Source organism: Coloeus monedula (assembly GCF_965178545.1).
Source record: "Coloeus monedula genome assembly, chromosome: 9".
NCBI lineage: Eukaryota > Metazoa > Chordata > Aves > Passeriformes > Corvidae > Coloeus > Coloeus monedula.
In genome coordinates this window covers 17,433,539-17,456,617 of record NC_138789.1, presented here as the reverse complement: position 1 = coordinate 17,456,617, position 23,079 = coordinate 17,433,539, and the positions used below count along the sequence as shown (strand labels likewise).

Here is a 23,079-nt window from a genome sequence, read left to right as displayed (position 1 = left end):
ATACAGTAGTGAGTTAAATTTCATAAAAAAACAGAGAGGATACCTGATCTTTACATATGTAGGATAAAATAAAGCAATGGTAATTGAACTTTTAGTTAGCACGTGGCTCATTCAGTCCCCTGCCAAGATTGCATTTAATTTTGCTTTTTTAATAAGCTTTTACGATTCATTAAAGTTTGACCATCTGAAAACAGCAAGATTGCCAGTCCCTCTGAGCAAAATATTTATTATTACATCTAAGCACATCTGTGATCTAACACTAGGAAAAACAAGTTTTCTTCTTCATTAAGAGAAGATCATTACAGATTAAAATGCATAAGTATCACTCTTTGCATGCATACTTTTTCCAATAATGGAAACAAAAGCACATACATATTCAGAACAATTATTAAAAAATCAGATTTAGGATTTGGATGCTAATGAGTCTAAAAGAAAACCACTAAAGAGTAAAAATGGTCTGAGTTTTCAGAAGATATGGAACAACTCTAACCCTAAATATTTCACAATACACCACGGTGGTTTCCCTTTTTTTGACCATAAAGCAGCAATTACAAGTAGAGCTGTGCAACAATTCCAACATGCCTCTAGGTGGCACAGAGAATATTATGTACATGTGACCAAGGCCCTTAGACTCACACCTAAAATGCTCACTTGCATCATCCTCAATTTCTATACAGTCCAAAAGAGGAGGGTTTTTTTTAAACCCTGACCACCATTATCTACTGAAATAACACTGAAGAGTTAGGCCAATTCCTTGGAATTTTTTAGCTTGTCCTTTCTTAGTTTTAAATTTGTTTATTTATACACCTTAAATAGTTACCATGGGGTGAGTTGTTTCATACATCTGTAAATCTTTAAGTTTCTAATGTGTGAACAAGTGCTGAATACTGACACAGACACAATTTCCTCTTGGTAATAAACATTCCAGAAAACAATCTGTCTAGAGAAATGTTAATTTAGAAAGATTCTAATGCTTTTATAAAGGCATAGATCTACTTTATGCATTTATTTAAATTCTTCTAGAGGGAATTCAGTTAGGACGATGTAGATGTGGACAAGTACTACTGCAGATAGAACAAACATGGTATTCTGAAATCTTTGCATGTCAGGCAAAGTTTTAGAATACAGGAGGGTTACTTGCCTGAGAACATCAACACTAAACAGTGAATTAAAAATTTTAAATCCTCATAATTTTTATCTTTTCTTTGAAGCTGGATTAAAACTTTTCTTCTTGAGTACAACCATGGAGAAAATGCAGATGCTATGGCAGTATTAGAACATTGTTTCTAAACTGTTCTCACATTAATAATCCATGAAATAAGTGTATTTCATTGTATTTCATATGTATTTCATATGTATTTCATAAGACAGTTCCAGAAAAAGAATGAACCAGGAAGGAGATCTTGAAACACCTCAGCAATGGTGCTTGCCTTTCAGATTCCTCGTAGTGAAGTGGGATACATCTCTAGCGATACCTAAATTTGCCATGAGTTATTCAGCAGCCAGCTCCCTGGGAAGTTACTCCAGATTAAAAATTCATTATTCTTCCATAAGTGAAAGGCCATGAGATTAATGTATAGTTTCCAGCTGCAATGTAGATTTCAGCAGAGACTGTTCAAAACAAAACATCCCTCGATATTATGACTTCTTCTACGGAAACACAGTGTCTTAACTTCCATCAGCCAGAAGCCTGGCAGCTGCTAGTATACAAATTATTTTCAAAATCTTGTTACAGATGTGGTCTTTTGCCAGCAAAGCACTTTAGAATCCACTTCATTTAATCAAAAGAGACGTGGCATCAGAAAAACCTGAAGTGTAAACTATCTTAACACAAATGTGCTTTAACCTTGCGGTGGAAGTGTTGCTTTTTGTACTGAACATTTAAATACAAAATTAACATATTTATTGCTCTCATTTATCTACATAATGTTTAATTAACAACAAAATGCAGAGATGACCAAGTTGTTACTATGTTAGGGCATGTCTCAGTGCCCCAGAGATGAGCAATCTGCCAAAGCTTTTGCTTTTCTTTTGTTTGTTTTTCTGTGTGGCTGCTAATATGGAAGCAGAATATCAGAAATATTTGGAAATTACACTCCATTTTAATGGGGAATTCTCTCATATTTGCAGAATCCAACTTCAAACTGTTTTCACACAACATTTGCCAGCATTGCTGTCCAGCCATCTTCACACCCTCGGTGCCCTCAAGGGGATCAGGACACAAGCACTGGAGGAAGGGCACCACACAGGGAAAATGTCTCCAGGGCCTGCAGTAGTCCCATCATTCACCAGATTTCCCTGCTCCAATAAGAATTAATTCAACCACATGTTGCAATTCATTTGAATGAGAATTTAGAATAAATTTTCAGAAGCAAGACTGACTGGGTGTAGCTACTGAACTTCAACAAGATACCTTATTAGAGATTCATTATTAATTATTATAATCAAATCACAAAATGAGGTTTTCTGCAAAAAACTACAGTCTCTTTAAACTGAGAAAATGAGCTGTGATTTTATATTCTCCAATAAGTGTTTACTATTGTTCTGAAAGGATGTGTTACGCAGACATTGAAATTTGGGAAAGGACCACAAAGATTCTGTGCAAAGGCAAGTAGAGAGTATAAACAATTCTACAACAAGAGCAGCTCTTCAGATATATGCCAGAACATGCAATTAATTCAGTCTTTAAATTGTCTATTTCTGTATTTCCTACAAATCTTTTGCATGCAAGTTATTTGATGCAATATTGAAACAGAGGCCATGTCATCACTGCACACATGGCATTGGTTGCAAAAACTCAAATAATCATGTGATAGTGCATGTGAAACATGCACTAAAAATAAAGTTTTTGTTAAATGAAGATCTCAAAGCAGCCAGTGATTCACTTACAAAATGTTGTGCCTTTTTGACTCTTTACTGTTATTTGAATGTATCCTTTTCCTTTGTAAGGCTACCTTGAGCATGAAACACACCAGCTGAATTCCATGCAAGTACCTTCCTGAAGGAGTAAGCTAACGACTTTGGATCAAAACACTGCACAGATGAAAAAAGTTCTATGGAAGATAGTGACTAATGCTCTCTGCTTCAGATGAAGCTTATTTATAACACACAGAGAACATCTGAAGGCACATCTGAAGGGAACTACCACCTTCATTTTGGAGGGATAATTAAATGTGATTCCTAGAGCAAAATTTAACTATAAAATATTCTGAATACATGTGGAAGCCTGTTAAAGGCTTGTCTAATTTCATTCGCATTAACAATAAGCACTGCATACTTCACCGTACACAGTAAACAGAGACATTGTGGGTTAAAACAGTCAGATCAGCACTTTGCAGTTGTCATACCAATAAAACAAAGCTCTAAAGAAATTTCATATTTTGGCAGTTCATTTTCAGATGCATGACAAAGCAGCAAAATGTGTCAACTGATGAAGAATACACTCCATAAAGTGCTCACTGAATATATCCAGTGGTTTGTGAGCAGCAGGCACTCAGGCACGCGACAGACCCTGGCTCTGCAGAAAGACACCCAGAAGAGAATTTGGCTCGACACTGCAGGACTCGTGCACTGAAAGAACCACTTGGCAGCCAACCCTCGTCTGGCCACCCAGAGAGTGAGAGCGAGACCTCTGTCTGCCCCTCCCTCTGCTCGCCCCTGCCATCAGCACTGCAGGTCTCAAATGGACCCTGGCTATGGGTGGGTGGCTTATTTCAACTCTGATCTGCTGTACCTTGGCTGCACAGCTGCAGAGGAAAGATTTAGGAAGCAATTCACTGGTGATCTGCATGTAAAACCACAAAACCCAGTGAGGATGATTGAAGTCTGCCTGCCCTGCTGCCTGCACTGCGTGCAGAGATAGTTATAGACTTCAGCTGCTGTAGTGCCAGAGTCACAGCAGTTTACATGGGAAGAAAATCAGGGATAGAACTGCTTATTCTTTACGCTGGAAATGAAATACTCAAAGGTGTAGCTGGAAAGACCAAAGGATCCCCAATTTCTTATATCACATGTACCCAAAACAAACTTGAACGTGGGGAGAGGGCACATTTATAAATCCCACTGTCTTAAGTGTTGGACAGAAGGAGAGAGAAATAGCTGGAAGTGGTCTCTGAGAGTTTCTGCCACTGGGTAGACAGAGTCTTGCTCCTCCTGCTCCTGCAAAGTCCAACAAATCTCAAGATAGGTTTGGTTTGGGTTTTTTTTAGAATAAAATCTTTCATAGAAGGCATATGGTATGGATTGTCATGTCTATACCAATTCAAAGTACTCTCATTGTAAGATACTAACTCATCACATTCTTCTATTTCCAGAAACATCAAGGGAACATGTAGTACAGGATACAATGCGTTTTCGACATGGGGTCACAGGAAGTCTAACCATAGAGATAGTGAAACAGGAACAAGGAAAGCAGCCCTGTCTGACCTGTTAGCTCTCTGGTTTTGGAAGACGAGACATGATCAGATACATGACAGTAGACTTTTCTTCTGGAAAAATCTACATTATTTGCTCATACTTCATACATTCAGTTGTGCCTAAATAATTTCTGGCAACAACAACTAGCTTATTTTTATAAGACAATGTAACAGGACGGCAAGATACACTCTTCAGTTCAAAGCTGCTTATTTTAAATTCCTTTCATTACAGAACTTCTGGTATCTTCAATTTGTCCGAAGTCCCAGTATGCTGCTATCCTGCTTCTATTTTGCCATATGTTGACCATATTTATATGAAGTAAAGGTTGGAAAAACCTTTTACTTTATTTGGACCTGTCTTGCATGACTGAAGTTAAGAGAAACATTGCTTTGTAGGTTTAAAACTACTAATTTTGCAGACAATTACTCAAAAAAAAGTATCTGGACACTCAAGTTTTAATTATCTAGCATCACACACTTTATTTGCCTTCTAATGATGAAGTAATTCTGCACTCCTGAGCAAGAGGAAATGCTGGGCTTTTCAGACAGGAAGATTCCCATCCATATCTGCCCTGAGGGTAACTAGCCCAGAACAATGATCTTTTCCCCAGACACAAAGGAGTAACATGTCTGTGCTGGAATAAGGAACTATGAAGGACTACCAGCATAAGCACCAGGGGCAGCAGGACACAGGCTTCAAGACCAGCAATTTTGAGATTAACCTGCCACAGGTCTCCTTTGTTGGAAGCTCTGCAAAGAGATGATGCAAGGGCCTCTTTCATTAATAGTGAAGAGGCTTGAAAAATCTAAAATCCTGAGCCACAGAGGGTGGCAGCACAGGCTTTGTGTCTTCTGCACGCCCTTTGACGAAAACAGAGAGACTTATTCTGACAAGACCACCTTGTGTTGCTACAATGCACTTTCCAGTGAGTTTTCTCTCAGCAAGCGTTTTTGCCTAATAAGAGGGTAGGAACATAGAGCCTTGGTTTGAGGAGATATGCTCAAACACATATAAAGGTAGAAGAAAGATCATTGCTAATAAATGTCTTCCATTCATACTTTTTTTAAAAAAAGGAAAACCCCAAAATAAACAAAGAAACCCCACCACAAACCAAACAAAACCCAAAATATATTCATTGCAGGAGGCTGATTAGAAAGAACAATCCACAATTTCTGCTTTCATCTCTCCAGCAAATACATGTCTCTGTGTATAAATACGTCTTTCTGGTACAGACCACAGCATTTTTCCTCAAAGTCCATGGTATAAATGCAAAAAAGGCACCAAAATGTGACAATTTGGAGACGCACAATTTCTTTGCAGACGTCCATTGCACTACGGAGTTCTTAGGAAACTTCACTTCTAGATTCAACTGCCTGGCAATGCTTCCCAAGTAACAGGTGATTATTCTTTGTGTTTCTTGAAAGAGATGAATATGCAATCAGGCCTGGAATATATCATTTGTAAACATGCCATAGTATTTACAAATGGAAATGTGCCTGAGAAATCATGTGAGTCTCATTGCAGGTGTAACCCATAACAACAGGATTCAAGAGACAGCAAATCCTAATCACATAAGCAAATGAACTACTTTGTATTCAAAGATCCTGTACATTAATGTTTTGCAGAAAAAAAAATTATGAGCTGGAATCTTTTGTACTTTATGGAGGAGAATGAATTCATCAAATATGACTGAATAAAAAGATCTTCCTAATTCAACTAAGAAAACAGTCTTTTATGAAGCAAACCCATTTACCTCTTATTTTCATGATTTAGAACTGACATTCAATTTATTGCTATCAAGCAATTTCTTACCTCAGGTCCTTGAGGACCCAGTGGTCCACGGGGTCCAGGTTCTCCAATTTTCCCCTTGAAAAAAATCCAGTTAAGATTTCTGATGATAATTTATTTTTCACAACAGATCGTTACAAAGATTTTAAAAACATTTATTAACAAAAAGGCCAACAGAAATGTTGAGATTATTTTGACATTAAACAGGAAATTTTATAGCTGCCTCTCTTTGGATACTATTAAAACCAGTTCTTCACATCACTTTGAAGTCACAACAAAAATAATTCAAATTAGTTTAAGACAAAACTGGGAGTTTTGGGAGGAACCATATAAAAAACCCCTTGAAATATATAGCTGTTTTTACAATAAAAACTATGTATTATTTAAATGTTCAGAAAGTAACTGTTACGGATATTGGCTTACACAGTTACTTATATATTTTAAGTATCTAATCATAGCCAACGAAATGGCAGTTTTTTGCTTAATAACAGTAAAATTAGGTCCCATCCACATGTTATATTGACGCCATTAAATACAAATTTCGACCAATAAAAAAAATGGGCCAAAATATTTCTCTAAGTTATATCTTTTCTTCCGCATTTTCACAAGCCTTCTCCCACCATAACTAGATGTTACTTGAGCAAAATTAAGGTCTGACCTGGAAAGCATTTCTCTAATTTTTAACATGAATGATTTAATTGTAAATTTATTCTACAAAGTTCAATTTCTATTACTTGCAGGACTGAGGTCTCATAGTTTAATTTAACGTAAGTCACAAGGTTGGTCACATTCAGCTTTGTGCTTAAAACCCACAGCTCTTTCAGGAATAGGCTGATTCACATGCTTATCTTTAAATGAAAATTCTTACATCTTTAAAAGCAAAAAAGATGAGTTTTCCCATCTAAGCTTAAGCAAATTTCTGTAAGTTTACCGCAGGATTAGTGTTAACATTATAAATCTTATGGGGCAAGGAAAGTGTTTTTTATTGAATTTAAGGGTCTATGACATTCATGAGGTCTAAAGTAGGTTTACCAGATATTGGCTTAATTGCACATAAGAAAATTGACACTGGCATGAGTATTGGTAACTTTTAATTATGTACTGAAAAGAGATGGGTATTAGTGCTAAGAGCAGGCCAGGAAAAGCCAGGTAACCCTGTACAGTATGCCTTTTCTGCATCAATATTTACAAACCCAGCTGAAGTGGCAGCACTGCACAGATGCCTTTAAAGTTGCTAAAAATCAGTAAATACAGGAATTAATGACTATTCCCATCCCTGTGAGAAATGACTGTCTGTAGTTAATGATATCTCACACACTCCCTCCAAATCTGGCTTGTCCAAATGGTCATCTTGAAGTTCCCAAAGCTGTCAGTGGATTTGTTTCAAATATTACCATCTTGTCCATTTCCCCACACAGTGATTGTCACAGAGTATCTAATATCCTAAGCACTCTATTAAAATTTGATACATACACTCATATTTGTAATAAGTCTCACATCTTAGGATCTGACTCACTCATTAACACCAGTCACTAGAAATAAAAGCAGCTTAGACCTTATTATTTGTGCACTTTGAATTAGGTCACTTCTAGGGGATTACATGCACTGTGAACATAACAACCACATAAAAGTGTCAAATATCAACAGTAGTATAAAATATCAAGTATCAACAACATACAGCAATATATCAAGAGCAAAATTCAATGCGTAAACTTACTGGAGGTCCTGGTTTTCCTCTGATCCCTGGGGGTCCTGGTAAACCAGGAGCACCCTGAAAAATGAAAGCTATTAAATACACATGAAAACAAATCGTTTTGTTACATTGGAAGCAATAAATTGCTATATTTTGACACCTGAAACAGGCTTCAAAAGAATTCTGCAGGATGAAAACTATCTTCTAACATTCCATTTTCATCAAAAGAGCTCTCACAGGATGTGCTATTTCAGTGACTTCTGATGTACTAGCCAAACAGGAAAGAAGATCCTTATTTATCTCAGTCTGATGATGTGAAGGAGCCTGCCAGACCATGTGCTGCTGCTAACCACAGTAGGTCCAGGTGAGTTGCAGATGAACCTCGAGGGTCAAGGGAAAACTACTTTTTACAACAGTTTCTTAGCAAGATTCAGATCATACCATAATCCTTGTTTGATGCATCTCTATACACACAGATGCCAGAATTCTGCCTGTGCCCTTTACTTGTCTTTGTTCACATTTTCCATAATTAGCACAGAATTCCTTAAAAATATGTTAATTCACTGATATCCAGAAAGTTTTACTACTGCATTCTGATTTTATGCAACTGACTTGCTGCATTTTAAGAGACTCTCAGGCCTGAAGAAGTTGCTGAAATTGGATAATTTTGTAAAACAATGCAATTATAACTTACCTTGTCTCCTGGGTATCCCTGATCTCCTGGCTCTCCTGCAAGGCCATGTTCACCCTAAACAACATATAATATTATACAGACATATGTATGTGGCTTAAAATGGGTAGAAACAGGGAATGAGAAAGATTAATTCAATATTGACTATTTAAAATGAACGTAGATCTTTGACAATGCTAGGTATTGCACTGAAATACCTCTTCCAGGAAACTCTACAGACAAAAATCTGGGTATTGTTATGTTCAATAGTTAGTGTTCTGTTCAGAAAAATGTTTCTGGAGAAAAGTTGTCTAAAGTACCAGATCATGAGACAGACATAATTTTGAAAAGTTAAAGTCAGAAGAGAAAGAAATCAAAAGGAAAAAGGGAAGGCTTTGCCAAGCACATTATGCTCAAGATTTAATGGAGTCTGAAAGAACTATATATCTCCAAGATAATGAAAATATTTAAATCACCTTATCACCTTTCATTCCAGGCTGTCCCACACTCCCTAGAAAACCCTGTTAAAATAAAGAAAACATAAATCCAGTGTTTGACTATAATTTGGAAAGCAGCATAGGCATGGGGCTGTGGGATCATTTTATACCATACCGTGGGCCCTGGAATTCCTGATGGTCCACTTGGTCCTGCTGGCCCAATGTCTCCCTATCAAACAGCAAGAAAGGTGACTGCATTTGATGAAATGGAGTAACTTAAAGACTCCTGACAGAATTCTGCATTTTTCTGCACCACAGAGAGAAACCCAAAATATTTTTTAGGCTAATTTCTTAGAGAAAAAAAGGTATCCATATTGTAAGTCCTCCACGTTTACAGTTCCCAACAGCATCAGCAGAAACACAAGAAACAAGACTTGCCTCTTCTCCTGATTATAGAAGATTAGATTGGATTATAAATTCAAGAGAAGATCACAGTGTATTAGGCAATGCAAATTAAGAAAGCTTTCTTTTGTACTGCAGCTCCACATTCAGTGGCCATTGCTGCTGTCATTAGGGTTATGTGACAGCACTTCTCTGTAGGCATCGAATTTGGCTTAAAGAAATTATTCCATAATGAGTAGGGCCATAAAAAGTGGCCTTTTTATAGTCCTTTTACTTGGATTTCTCATCTATCAGTGACTTCTACAAGTTAAAAAAAACAAACAAAACAGAAAGAAGAAAAAGAAATAGAGATGTGACTCTTCCAAAATACCAAATGTGCAGAATCAAACCTATGCTCCAATGGGCATGCTAACCTTTTCTGTTCTAATGTACCTTCAGAGTCCTTACTACAACTCTTTTTTTCTGGGATTCATTTATGCAGTTTTATGACAGGAGAAAAAAATAGTGAATCACAAAAACTAAGAATCTTAAAAGATCAGCACAGCAACACCAATAATATTAATGAAAAACAGTGAACTAAAATTAAGACATGACTTAGAATAGTTAAAACTACATTACAAAGGGAAAAGCCCATCTAATTTCTGCCTATTAAACCTCTTGGGGAAAAAAAACCCAAAAAGGCAATGTTATATTTCTGTGGCTACACATGACTTTAGCAACACATATGAATAAAGAAATCTTTTGCCATTTGCTGAGAGTGACATGGAAAAGATGAGATGGACATCTATGCATTTCCAGTTGGGCACACATTCATTATTCTCTGGAGACTCTTTCAGCAATGTTAGCAATCACATTCTTCTGCAGCCACCATCAGACTTATGGCTCACTGAAGAAAAGGCAAGACCAGTCACTTAGTGTCCTAATGGTGCTTGGTAGAGCTCCCAGGAAAATTGCCACTCTACATTGCTCTAACTTTCCATGACTGCTTACATGATATATTCTGTCATGCTAGCTGATCAAGTAAATTGTTTACATTGCTGTCTCTGAGTTGTGCTACATATTCTAGTTCAGCAAGGCATTTCTGTGTTAATGATATTGAATGCTGAAATGCACACTTATGGTAACAATAGGATTGATTGGAAAATCACAGAGGGATACTGTGCTGGGAAATTTAGCTTGCAAAAGCGATGGGAAGAAATTCCAAAACAGCTTTACAACTTTCAGGTTCATTAAACTCCTGTCACAGTCTCCAAATATATTGAGTGACTTAATTAACAGCAAAGAACTGGAACTACACAAAAGTAAAACTGGAAAATTATCTCGCTGATAAGAAAAGTGTTGAATTAGTAAGTCTGTCAGGTTTTTTAATCATTCTCCACCTATGGCACCCTTGCTATATGTTAACATGCTTATCACTTCAGATAAAACTTGCTGATAGATAAAACCTGCAGCTACATAAAGTGTACCTTTTCCAACATTTCTATGTGACAAGAGAAACTAAAACCAAATTGCTTTTTCAAGTCAAAAAGATAAAATACCAGAAAAGGAAAACTAATGTTTTCCTAGTATAAAGTGGGTTTTCTAAACGCAAAAAAAAAATTTAAAAATTAAAAAGAAATACTAATTTGGGTATATCTAGCAGTAAATTTTCTGAAACTCTTCATCTTATTAAAACTCACGGCCTTGCTAAGTCTTGAAAGACTGACTGTTCAGTCAGCCAAAACTCTGAATTTGACAACAGCTTTGTATATTGAAAAAAATCATGGATGGAAGGAATTACTGGACTCAGCTTGCTGATGCTGCTCATTTTGCCATTGTTCTCATGAACAAAGACGAAAATATAACTAACTCTGGACACTGCACACAGCTGGGTTGGACAAGCTACTTGAATTAACGCACTTGGTTTCTGCCAGAAGAATGTACTTAATCTCATGTTCAATACTGCATCCTGTAATAGTATAAAGTGTTATGATTGACTAAGGATTTTAAAGCAAGCATTGGGAACTGTAGTTCTTTACTCAGTTTTGGATGACCACTAGCATCTGCCTGGACAAAAGAAGGCTGAGGCCAGGGAGCACAGACCCACTTGGAGAGCAAGTGTGGTCAAGGAACAGGGCTGCACCACACAGGCCGTGCTAGGGGATGATGGGGTCACCTGAAATTCCCTCAGGGACTTGGTGAAATTCTGCTACAGATTAAAGAGTGCAATGGTCCCTTGTAAAGAGACTCTGGAACAAAGCATAGCTCTTCCAATTATCTGATTGTGAAAGAGGAAACCAGAGTAACCAATGTGATGTTGCTGGAACCATGTGAAAGAGTCCCACATATAAACAAGAGAAGGCCACTCAAACGGAACTCACACTCTAAACAATTGTTAATTTCATGCTGTTCAAAATCTAAACACGCCATCAACTTTTTTTCCCCCAAGAAACAGTTCTCATTATGGTTATATTTCATCTATGTACCAGTGGCAAAAACTCTGGACTGATGATTGAAAATTATTTCTCTATTTCACAAAGACCTATTGACACTCAGTCTCTCTGTAAGTGACTGCAACTCAGCAAGAAGGCACATGCAGCTTTGACCTGCAAGCATTTATGCTCATGAGCTCTAGGTAAAGCAAAACTGCTAAGTTTTAGTTAAAATAATCAGTAAGAGTATCTTTTAGAAGTGACATATAGTAGGCTTTTTAAAAAACCTAAGATACATTTGTACAGTTATCAAAGTCTTTGAGATTAAATTCCAAAGACAGTCATGCACGAGAGAAAAACAAACCATAATTCTGAGCAAATTCTCAAGAGTGCAAGCTGCAGTCTCATGACTGCTTCAATTGACCGATGTCAGCTGACAAGAACACAGAAAATCATGGCATGACGAAGGCTGGAAGCTACAGAGGTTTCTTGATCACATTTTTGTTTTCACAGCAATGCCATAACAGTCCTAAACAGGCAGCAAGGGATTACTTACAGGAATTTTTTGTTATGAACATATAATTAAAAAGAGTAACAATTGAACTCAACTGTTGTGCTTCAAAGGAAAAATAAGATGACCATCAGTGTAAAGTGACAAACTTATCAAGAATGTTTCAGATCAGCAGATATCAAACACAAAGCAAACACAGGAGATAATCATGGCTTTCTTAATTCAAGTGTAAACATGCTATTTCTCCCTTGTTAAGAACGTGGCTGTGTAGCCAGACATGACTGAGACAATATCAAGAATCAGAAGTCCTCTATGAGTAAATACATGAATTTAAAAAAACCAAAGGAGTGAAACTACTCAGTATGAAAGTCTTTCCCACCTCCTGTAGGACTCAGAGCTTCTCTGGCACAATTGATAGATACAACCACTGTGTGCAACTCCACAGTGAGCATCACAGCCTTATTCTACAAATATTAAAAAATTAATCTGATATTATATACATTATAAAGTAATTTTGCTTAGAAATTCATTATGCTTTGAATTTGGTAGCCATATTCAGGAACCAATGAGGGCTGTTGTTGTTAAAATGTTTGAGACCATTGCACTTGTTTCACTGGCTTTAGTGCTATAAACTAGCAAACTTGGTCATTTCAAATAAAAAACCCAAACACACTGGATCAGAAACAAGCATACAGATCCACACCAAGTATAGAAATGCTCCATGCTGCCAACATGATAGCAGTTTTGCAGAGTGATATTATTTAAAATCATGGCTATCTAAAACAAAATCTGTTTAAATCCTTGAATTTTCGTAATTGTTTTTATTTCACAAAAACACAAGACAAACACTCTAATGCAGCCATATCAAAGTATGTAATAAAACTATACTCACTCTTAGTCCTGGAAATCCAGGAGGACCCACACCACCAACAATTCCCTTTAAAGAAAGTTAATCTTAGATTATCTGAATTTTACCATTTAAAAAGAAATCCCAGTGATAACATAAAAGTGATCTACAAAGCAAGTCAGTTGTGATTTTTACAGAGTTTCCAAAGAGTGACAGCTTATCACTATATAGAGATATATGCTTAGTAAGATCCCTGGATTGTGGAATTAGATCTCCAGATATTTCATGGAAACACTTCTGCTGTTAATGTAGGAATATGAGATTTTTTTTTTTTACCATGATACTTAAACTGGAAGGAAGAAAAAACCAATTTTTTTTTGAGGGTGAAAAACAAGTTTATCAAAATTCCTCTGAAAAATAAATAAGAGCACCATCTCACTTCATAGAAAGTCCTCTGCAAATAAAGGCTACACTTCCTTTATGAAAAACTATTTCTTGATACAAACTATGGTGTTTGTACTTCCTACAGAAGTTAAAAATCCAATAGTATTCCACTACTGCCTCTGCCACAGTTTAACTCAGAAGAGGCTAAAACACTGCAGAGAACAGTTGCTAGGTCTCTTTGCCCTATGTGAAACAGGTATTGTAGCCCTCCAGGTCACCATGTCTCATGCAAGCTGTCCCAACACCTGGGGCCCGCTACTCAGTGGATAACATACAGAGGGTTCACTGCAGCCCTTTGGCACCTGCAGGGAAGGGGAAGCTTTATGTGAGCAAATCTAAGCCCATTCTGAAGGTGTCCAACTGGGCATGGCTGCTGAACATGGCTCAGAGGACATCTTCATGCTGTCCTCCCTCCTTGGGTGCCTTACACACTTTCTCCAACCTGCTCCAAACTATCCACAGGTGAAGCTGAACACTCTAGCAACATCCTCCAAGGCAGACTGACATCCTCAGAGAACTGAGAGGGTGTTGTGGAAATGAAGGCTGGCATTAGTCAGTTAAGCAGAAGAAATTAGGCATGGAGACAAATGTCAGTAGTGTCAAGTCAGCACATGGGAAGAAATGTCTTTCCTTCAAGTTCCTGCTGTCACAGGCCTCCCAGGCAGCCCCTGATCTCCACTGCCAGCTCACAGAGAGGCTCTGTAAATATGCCATTAGCATTGCAGCCCCCTGCAGCTGCAGCACTGGCCCCTTGCCTGAACAAGCCCTGCAGGATGAGCTTTGGGGGAGGAGGGGAGAGGGGTTGCTGCCTGTCGAAGGAGGCAGTAACATCAGCAGCTGTCTCGGCAGATTAGATGGAACTTGTTTGCAAATGCTTGCATTAAAACAGGCTTCTTTGTAATGTGCAAGTCTGTAATTTCAGATCCAGGCTTTCTGAGCTTGTTTCTATTAAAGTACTGTTCTGTGGATCTGGTGAAAAGACAATATCTGCTTTATCAGGAATGGAGGGAGACTTGGGAGTACGAGGAGGGGAAGGAAGAACTCACCTTTTAATATCATTTGCAAAGCGGTTGGTGACACTCAACCCCTCAGTGGGTTTTCAAGATGAAAACCATACTGATATCACCTGATATTCCAACAAGGGAAACTTTGCCTTAGGGACCAGAAATGCATAAAAATTTTTTCCTGTGCTCCAAAATGTTGGCACCAAACGTTGATAACCCACAAGCAAAATTCATGTCAGCTTTTCTAAAACAAGTTTCTAAGATGGGTGTCAGGGCAGACCTTCAAAAAGGAGGGAAACTCTGTCCAGTTGATGACTCTGTTCCATATCAGAAAAATCTTTAGACAAAAACCGATAGCAGTTTTCAAAGGAGCATCCAACAATACAAGATGATTTAAATCAGCTGCTCTTGTACCCAGCACTTTTTGCTGTTCTCTTCTCTTGCCCAAAGCCTTTCACTGATTTCTGACACCAAAGGAAACCTGAGTTTGGAGTCTGCAGCCAGAGTTTCCCTACAAATGGAGCAAGACAGCAAAGCTCCTTTGAGGGCAGCACTGCGAATGACGTGACTGTGCCACAGTCTGAACACCACACTGCAAGGGCACTTTAGGCCTGCACACACTGCCAAGGACAAAGCTGTTATCACACTGATTATAATGCACTAAATGACATGCTAGCATCATTGTGTTCAGTACCAGCTCAAAGGATGAAATCAACTGTCAAATGCACAAGCACACAGAAGCTGGGGTTTTACATGTAGGAAGAATCCTGTTTTGCTAAGGTGATCTTAGAATAATGTTATAAATAAACAACACAGTCATATCTAATACAAGAATTTTTTTAGACAACATTCATCAGTAATGCAGTGAGGAGAGCAAGAGATGTGACTCTTAAGGTAGTCATCACATGCAGCAGTGGAAAATGCATTCTCTTGGCAGCTTTCTGAATATTTTCTTTCTCTTTTTTATACTTTTTATAGTAGTTTCCTAGCAATTTGCATGGAAAAGTTAGCAGTCCAAAATTTTACTGTGGACTTCAAGACATCTCTTTTGAGACAAAAGTCTCCTTTAATTTTGAAGGGGAGTTAATATTCAGTGTTACAAATTTTATCATGTTAATCAAGACACAATTCGATACTTACAGGACTTCCATCTGGACCAGGGGGGCCTCTATTTCCAAAGTCACCTGGAAAACCCTAAAGCAGAATAGAAAATACCTGTTCTTCATTATTCAAGACATGAAAGGTGGTGTGAACACTGAATTCCTATAGCTATGATGAATTAAAACATCATAAGTAGATTCAGGGAGGGTGATGGAAGAATTGGAAAAGCAGAAAATATCAGCTACACAGTTCAAATGAACAGAATAGTGATATTTTTTGTCTCCTAAAATCATAAACCCAAAATGATACAACTATTCACAATGTAAGCATATTAAAAATCAGACAGCTGAATTACTTTAAGACCAATATTAAACAAGTGTCACTTGAATTTTTTTCTTGGAGCCTGTTTTCTACTTATTATTTTTAACTTAATTTTTTTTTTTCCTGTTAGCTTCAACATTCATGAAAACGTCTGTCCTCCTTTCCTTAACTCATCCCCAAATATTAATGACTGGCATCTCAGTATGAGATCTCATATTCATTAGAAATCAAAATTTTCATCTTTCTGGCATAACGACTTTCTAACCAATGTGAACACTTGCCATAGTCTGCATCTAGACACTGAAACAATAACTCAAGACATAGCAAACCTCATTTATTTTATGAGAGTTTTGACTTTAGAGACCAGATTATCAGAATAGGAAAGAAATCTGATTTGCCAAGTCAAGCGTCAAAGCTTAAAACAAAATTTCCATTTCTTGCTTGAGAAAGAAAATGGAATAGAATTCCACCACTGTACTGGCTCTAATCTTCCTTCCTTCCTGTTAGGGTTTTGAAAATTACTTTACTTCTTTCAGATGTTCCCCACTGCAGAAGCACATAAGTTGTTGGGGAAAAGTGATTTGATTTTTTGTTTGGGTTTGTGGGGGAGGGTTTTTTGGATTAATTTTTATCAGTTTAGTATTGCTAGGCAGATCTCACTATTTTACTGGAAGAGGCAGATGTAGCTAACTAGAAACTCATGCTATTAGTTTGAAGCAGTACCATGAAATATTTTCATGATTGCTATCACTGTATGGAATTGGGAGAACGGAGGTAGCACAAATCTACAGAGAAATCAAAATAATTTTTAACTACAGTGTAAGGTCCATATAAGAGTTTACCAGAAAATTTGCAAAATACTAAGCTGGAAAGGGATTCTACCTGGAAAAATCCAAGCTATGGCACTCAAACCAAACAGACTTTTATTGGAACTGATAAATCTCACACAGTATTATTAGAGTACTGAGGTAACCGAGAGATGCACTGACCTCAAGAAATCAACCACAAAGAACCTGAGCACTACTAATCCATCCCCCATGGGGAAAAGGAGCAAATTCCATCCTTACAATAATTTTTATGTGAAATGCTCTTCTTTGTCTTTTCAGTGTTTCAATATCTTTTTACCCCTCTGTGTGTATCAGGAACAGTACTTTGAGGCATTAACCTTTCACCTCAGTAAGGCCATGTTCAAACCTGCTACAGGTCAAATGTACAATTTGTTTGGCCTTTTTAAACTACTTTGTTTGGAGGGCATCCACACAGCTGTCCAGCTCAGGACTTGCTACAGCAGGGTCTTTCCTTAATGGAATGGGGGATATATATCATACAGTATTATATGAACAGTAGTCAGGAAGACAATATAAAACTGTGTCAAGGAGATGGAAAAATCATATCATAAATCAAAGCAGTTTAAGCACTGCTTAAGCCATATTTGGCTTTAGTAACAAGCCAAAATTCTATAAAAATGAAGGCTATGTTTTATGCATATATATACATGCATGTACACTGTCAAAATCTGCTGAAACAACCTAATAGTTATTAATTGTCAGCATCATGCATGATAATGTGAAGTAATCCAAGACAGTCTCCTATAGCATCTTTTGGATTGATTTTAGCTGGAGATTTGTTCTGCTTTCTCCTGTTAATTCAGAAAAGCTAAACACAGGAATTCCTCTCACAACAATGAATTTTTTGTTCAGCATCTGATCACAGAACTCACAAATAAGAATCTACAGCCGTAACTGTAAGATCTAACAATACAGGTCTTCATATTGTTGCTGCCTTATCATTTAAAAAGTAGAGGGTTCTTAGGTTAATGGTTGATAAAGCAGATTTAATTGATTCTCAAGGTGTACACCGTTGGTCAAATTTTTTCCCAACTCTGAAAATGTAGTGTAAAATTTTACACATGCAAAACAGATATTTGAGAGTGACTATGTTGTTAAAAGCTACCAATTAAGAGGATGTAGACAAAGATTAACCTATGACCCTTTCCTAAACAGCATATTTTGGTTGTACTGCCCACCATTGGTAGACGTTGGAAGAGGCAGAATTGTCATAACACTCAGGCATATTTTTTTGAAACTCAAAGGGGAAATGAAGGATGCAATGGGACAGTTTTACCAGCCACACAGAATCACAGATGCTGGTCACAAGTGATATAACACAATACCAGCATAGCAAGAATTACAAAAGTGATGGACCACCTGCAGTCACCATAAGGGCATTCTCAACAGCATGTGTCTTTGAACTGATACTGAAAAATCTATCTTGGTAAGTAGAAAAATGAAAGCAAAATGAACAGTCACAAAAGTCTAAAACTGGAAGCAATATAATAATACTACTGTGCAACAAGTGTTTTATTAAATCAATATTATCATTTAACATTATTGTTAAGCATACAAAGGATGACTATTCATAACTGTAATATCAAACAGAACCTGAACTATTTGTACAGTTACAATGGACTTAGTTACTAAATTCTTGGTAAAATTTACAAGGTCTATTCTGACACATTGACAACTGGTTTTAACTAATCACAGATAGAAGACTAAAAATCTTCCCCCAAATGTGTACGCAAAAGCAAAATGCATCATGCTAACAGGACAGACAATGCATTAAAAATACTGCAGAGCTAGCCAAATTTCATGTTATGGTGATACAATGGAAAGAAATTGAACACATACACTTCTACCATGAAATATTTTCTTAAAATGATATTGTATGCAAAACCAATCTAAAATTCAAACAAATCCTCACTCTATAGATTCAGGCAATTGAGTATTTTGTTCCAGTTCAAATATGCCAGAAATGTTACAAATATGAACAACCGTTCAGTAAACCTACTAAATATCAGCATTTTGTGAATTATAAATGTTTACAATCCCTTGTATGATCCACTTATTCTATACTTTAAAATTACTTTCCAAAAATGAGATTATACTTGGGATCTGATTTCTTTCAAAAAGATCTCTGCCAGTCGACAGGTTTGGTTTTTTTTCTCAAGTATTATTAGGGACAGTTTTGCCCAAAGAAATAAGTTGCAACCTAGAACAAAAGGTGAGGAGCCTGAACTCAGGCACTGCAGAATTCCCATGCCAAATTTCTTTTAGTGACAATGTCCTGCCCAAAGCACTGTTAACTCCAGGGCACTGTGCCAAAAGACTTTGTCATTACAGCTACCATTGTTAGGCGTTAAAATAACACATCATCTCTAAGCCTGTGATCCAGCAAAGTACTTCAAGCCAGGTTCCCATGTGATTGCTCTCCTGGTTGGACCCACCATTAGTAGCCTTTAGTCAAATAAGTGCTTTATAGATCACAGAAAGGAATCAGAAATTACAACATTACAAAGAAATCAATACTGAATGAAGGTAATCACAGACATTGTACAGAGGTGCTTTTGGTGCCCTGTCACCTATGTGAATCCTCTCTGAATAGATTTGTATAAACAAAAGTCCTTATAGAACATAGCCTGGCACTGACAGAAGCTGTGTTCTTACTCTAAATGGAAAATAGCTGCTTACCACAGCAGACACAGCACCAAATGACTGCTCACAGCACCAAATGACTGCTATGGATGGGGACAAATACTGCCCAAACCACTACACTGGCAGTCAGAAGCCTCAGTAAAACCTGCCACAGAGACTGACAAGATAAGCCAAGACGTGTTTCAGTGTACTCTGCTGTCACCTCCACTTCCTATTCCACACTGAACGCAAGCCTTTGGTTCTCATCCACGTTCTCCTCTTTCATAAATGTTGCATGAGACTCACTAGCACAAGACACTGTGAACTTCTGCAAGGTATTGATGGCACAGAGCCCTTCCTGCCCAACACTCAGATGCAAAAAGTAGCATTTGATCTGAATTAGAAGCAAACTACAATATGGTCTGATGGTAGCTTCAGAAAGAGCACACTGTGTTCATTAATGATGGCACTTCGCTTGCCTTTCTTTATATCAAAGCAATTCTTGTAGGCTAGTGGCTTTTTTGGCTGGTATTAGATCACACAGAAAACAAAACATAATTAAACAGAATCCTCTACAACTTTCACAACATACATCAAGGGCCAAATGATGATGATCATATTACTGCTGAACAAACTTGTTCAACATGGTAGATGAAAATAATCTGAACTGGTGAGCACAACTGACTGCACAACTGGAGAACCCTATGGTGTTTTCCAATCTCAAACCACAAGAAAGTTAAAATTGGAAACTCCTGGATAGCTTCAAAGAACTAAAATAATATGGTTGCGACAGAAAACAAAACATTTGGCATTGAAGATACACCACAGGAAATATGTAAACCTTGATAATGTATACTTGGCAGATTTGTGTTTATTCTCAGCTGTAGAAATATATGTTAAGTAGAGGACAGCTTTAATTTACCATAGTCCAGAAATATCAGACATTAGAAGCAGTTGATTTTCATCCAAACCAACACCAGACTTGTAAAGCCTGCATCATATCCGCACCTTGTGCTAACACAAATTTTACAGAATATATTTATGTGTTTCTGTCACCTTCTAACCCTCCTCACAGCTGATATCAGTAACCTATCACAAGGCTCACAGCAATTAGCCTTCCACACTTCAGAATATCTAGTACTTATAACCTGCACAGAATCCGCAGTTCTGAAAAGTACTAATTGAAAACAACAGAAAGTAATCTATGGAAAAAATAAAACTAACTTTTTTCAGCTGAATAGAGTCACAGAGTTAATTCTAGGTGGATTGACATTGGCAGCAGAAATTGCAACAAGTATTAGAAGCTTTACCTGTCTCCCTTTAGGACCTCTTTTTCCATGGAGGCCTGGGATACCCTGAGAAAGAAATAACCCATGATAAGTAGGTTTTCTTTTCTTCAGTACTTAAATTCAAGTAACTAAACCCGCATTTGATTAGAAAAAGACAGTGTGAGAAACACCACCATAAAAAAAAAAATTTAAAATGGATGTCCTATAGCAGAATGTCCTATAGCAGAAATGCAAACTTTGCTTGTCTTTACTGTGGCAAGATCTGAACAACTGTGAAAAAGGGCCTTGTCCTGCTTCCATCAAAGTACATGTCCAGACAGCCTTTTTGCTCAAGTGAAATAAGAAAAAGCTCAAGCACAGAGTGATAGAGATTAACATTTCCATGGCTGGTTTTACTGCAAAGATTATCCGACAGGAGACAAATATTAATTATTGACAAAATGAAATTGCTTGAATAAAAAAAAAAATTCATTCATGCTCTGCTGAAGAAAAAAAAATAACCCTAATCCTTGCAGCTGTAGACTAAAGTAAAATAATACTTTACAGCTGCTCCCCATTTTACTTCAGCACCAGGGCATTTCACTGATTAGACTAATTGGGTATGACCTATTCATCTTATTTTCTTCACATCAGTTTTGCTTTTAACCAAAAAATATTCAAATGAATCATTATACTTTGTATATTTTCCCCCATTCTAACATATATTGCATTACCACATAAACATCAACATTTCATTAATGTTCCACTAGGCCTACCCTTTCTCCTTCAGGTCCTGGTTGTCCTGCCTCACCTGGAGGTCCAATGAAGCCCTAAAAACATAAGAACAATGCTTGATTTCAAGACTGCTTGTCCCTCAGTACTGGCCAGATATATGCTCATGACACAGGGATTAAATTCAGGCTCATTTGAAACTACCAGTGAAGCTCTAGAAATTTAAATGGGATTAGGATTTACTCTCCAACCAACAGCAAAAACAATTTCCTGTTAATTTTCCTGTTAATTTCCTGTTAAAAGGGTACAGAATAAGTTAATAAAGAAGTACTAAGAAAGTGTTCTAATAAGACAAGGTTGCATCAGATGCATTACTTATCAGAATAGATGAAATCAGCAACTTTTTTCTGAAGTTAAACTTATTCATGAACTCCATCAGAAAATAAGTTCTCATCTTATTTTGTGATCATTGCTAATGTGTGATCATTGCTATCTGTAAGAATTCTTACAAGAAAAAAGTTTATCTTAAGATAAGCAGAATGTTTTTCTTATAGTTCAGTCACAATGCATCTCACTCCCACCATTCCTCAGTTGTATGGAGAAATGGATTCTGCACTATCAGATTCAAACTGAGATTGGAATAAAAATATTGCATTAGTTACTAGAATAGAATTCTTTGCTTTCATATCTCTCCCCAGTTCTTCAGTTGTAATGATTTAATTTCTTGGGGGTTGATCTTTTTTTTTTTTTAATTATGAAAGATGGTGCCCATCTTGTCCTCCAGACGTAATGAGAGTAAGGAAAACAAAAGCACTTCTACAGTTTCTTAAAACAGCTGAGAAGTAGAGCACAGTTTGATTACAGGAATATTTTAAAACTAAAGCTCTAAAGATACTTCATATCATGTTGCTGTACACCTCCATGGCACAGCAGTATGTGTCAAGGGGGTTGTGTCATCATTTTTACTGGAAGTTACTTTTAGAATTCATATACATGATTTAGCCTTAAGACATGACAGGTGTTTTTCCCTAAAATTACTCATTCATTGGCCATTTTTAGCTTTGTGTAAACAGAGAAGCAGTTACTTTTCAGAAAGTGACTGGGATCACATGTCTTGTTGGTTGAAGGGAGGAAAAGACAAAATGTAGATGAGAATCTGAACAGAAATAAACTGAAGAAACATAAAAGAGACAATCCCTGAGGGTGTAATATCTGTTGGCACTTGATCGTGCCAAACTAATTTTTCCCATCGCTGTAATGAAAACTGAAATTAAAAAAAACCCCATCCCAAAACCCCCAGACATATGTTTAAGAAGCTGCTGCAGGTAAAGGCTTCTAGTAACCACACTAAAAAAATCAGACAAAAGAAACTCTTGCAACACCATAAGATTACATTAATAGATACTTGAGAACACAATACACTGCTGAGCAAACTGAACATGAGCGGAGGGCCTGAAAACACCCAGCAAAAGCCTCCTTCAAATTCTAGATGCAACCAGCCAGATACAAGTTTCTGGAAACCTGTGTCTACTCCTTGAAGGTGAGAGTCAGTCTGAAGAAATAC

The 23,079-nt window shown here is 37.1% G+C and overlaps 1 protein-coding gene across 1 annotated transcript in view; it reads right to left on the bottom strand.

The window, feature by feature from the left end:
• COL24A1 (collagen type XXIV alpha 1 chain) overlaps positions 1-23,079 on the bottom strand; it is a gene marked incomplete at both ends in the record, with an annotated part of 126,011 nt that overhangs the window by 65,778 nt on the left and 37,154 nt on the right. The window contains 9 exons of the mRNA XM_082287615.1: positions 6,229-6,282; positions 7,922-7,975; positions 8,592-8,645; positions 9,044-9,088; positions 9,180-9,233; positions 13,221-13,265; positions 15,764-15,817; positions 20,826-20,870; positions 21,560-21,613. Of these exons, the coding sequence (XP_082143741.1) occupies positions 6,229-6,282; positions 7,922-7,975; positions 8,592-8,645; positions 9,044-9,088; positions 9,180-9,233; positions 13,221-13,265; positions 15,764-15,817; positions 20,826-20,870; positions 21,560-21,613 (459 nt within the window). The remainder of the gene's footprint in view (positions 1-6,228; positions 6,283-7,921; positions 7,976-8,591; positions 8,646-9,043; positions 9,089-9,179; positions 9,234-13,220; positions 13,266-15,763; positions 15,818-20,825; positions 20,871-21,559; positions 21,614-23,079) is intronic.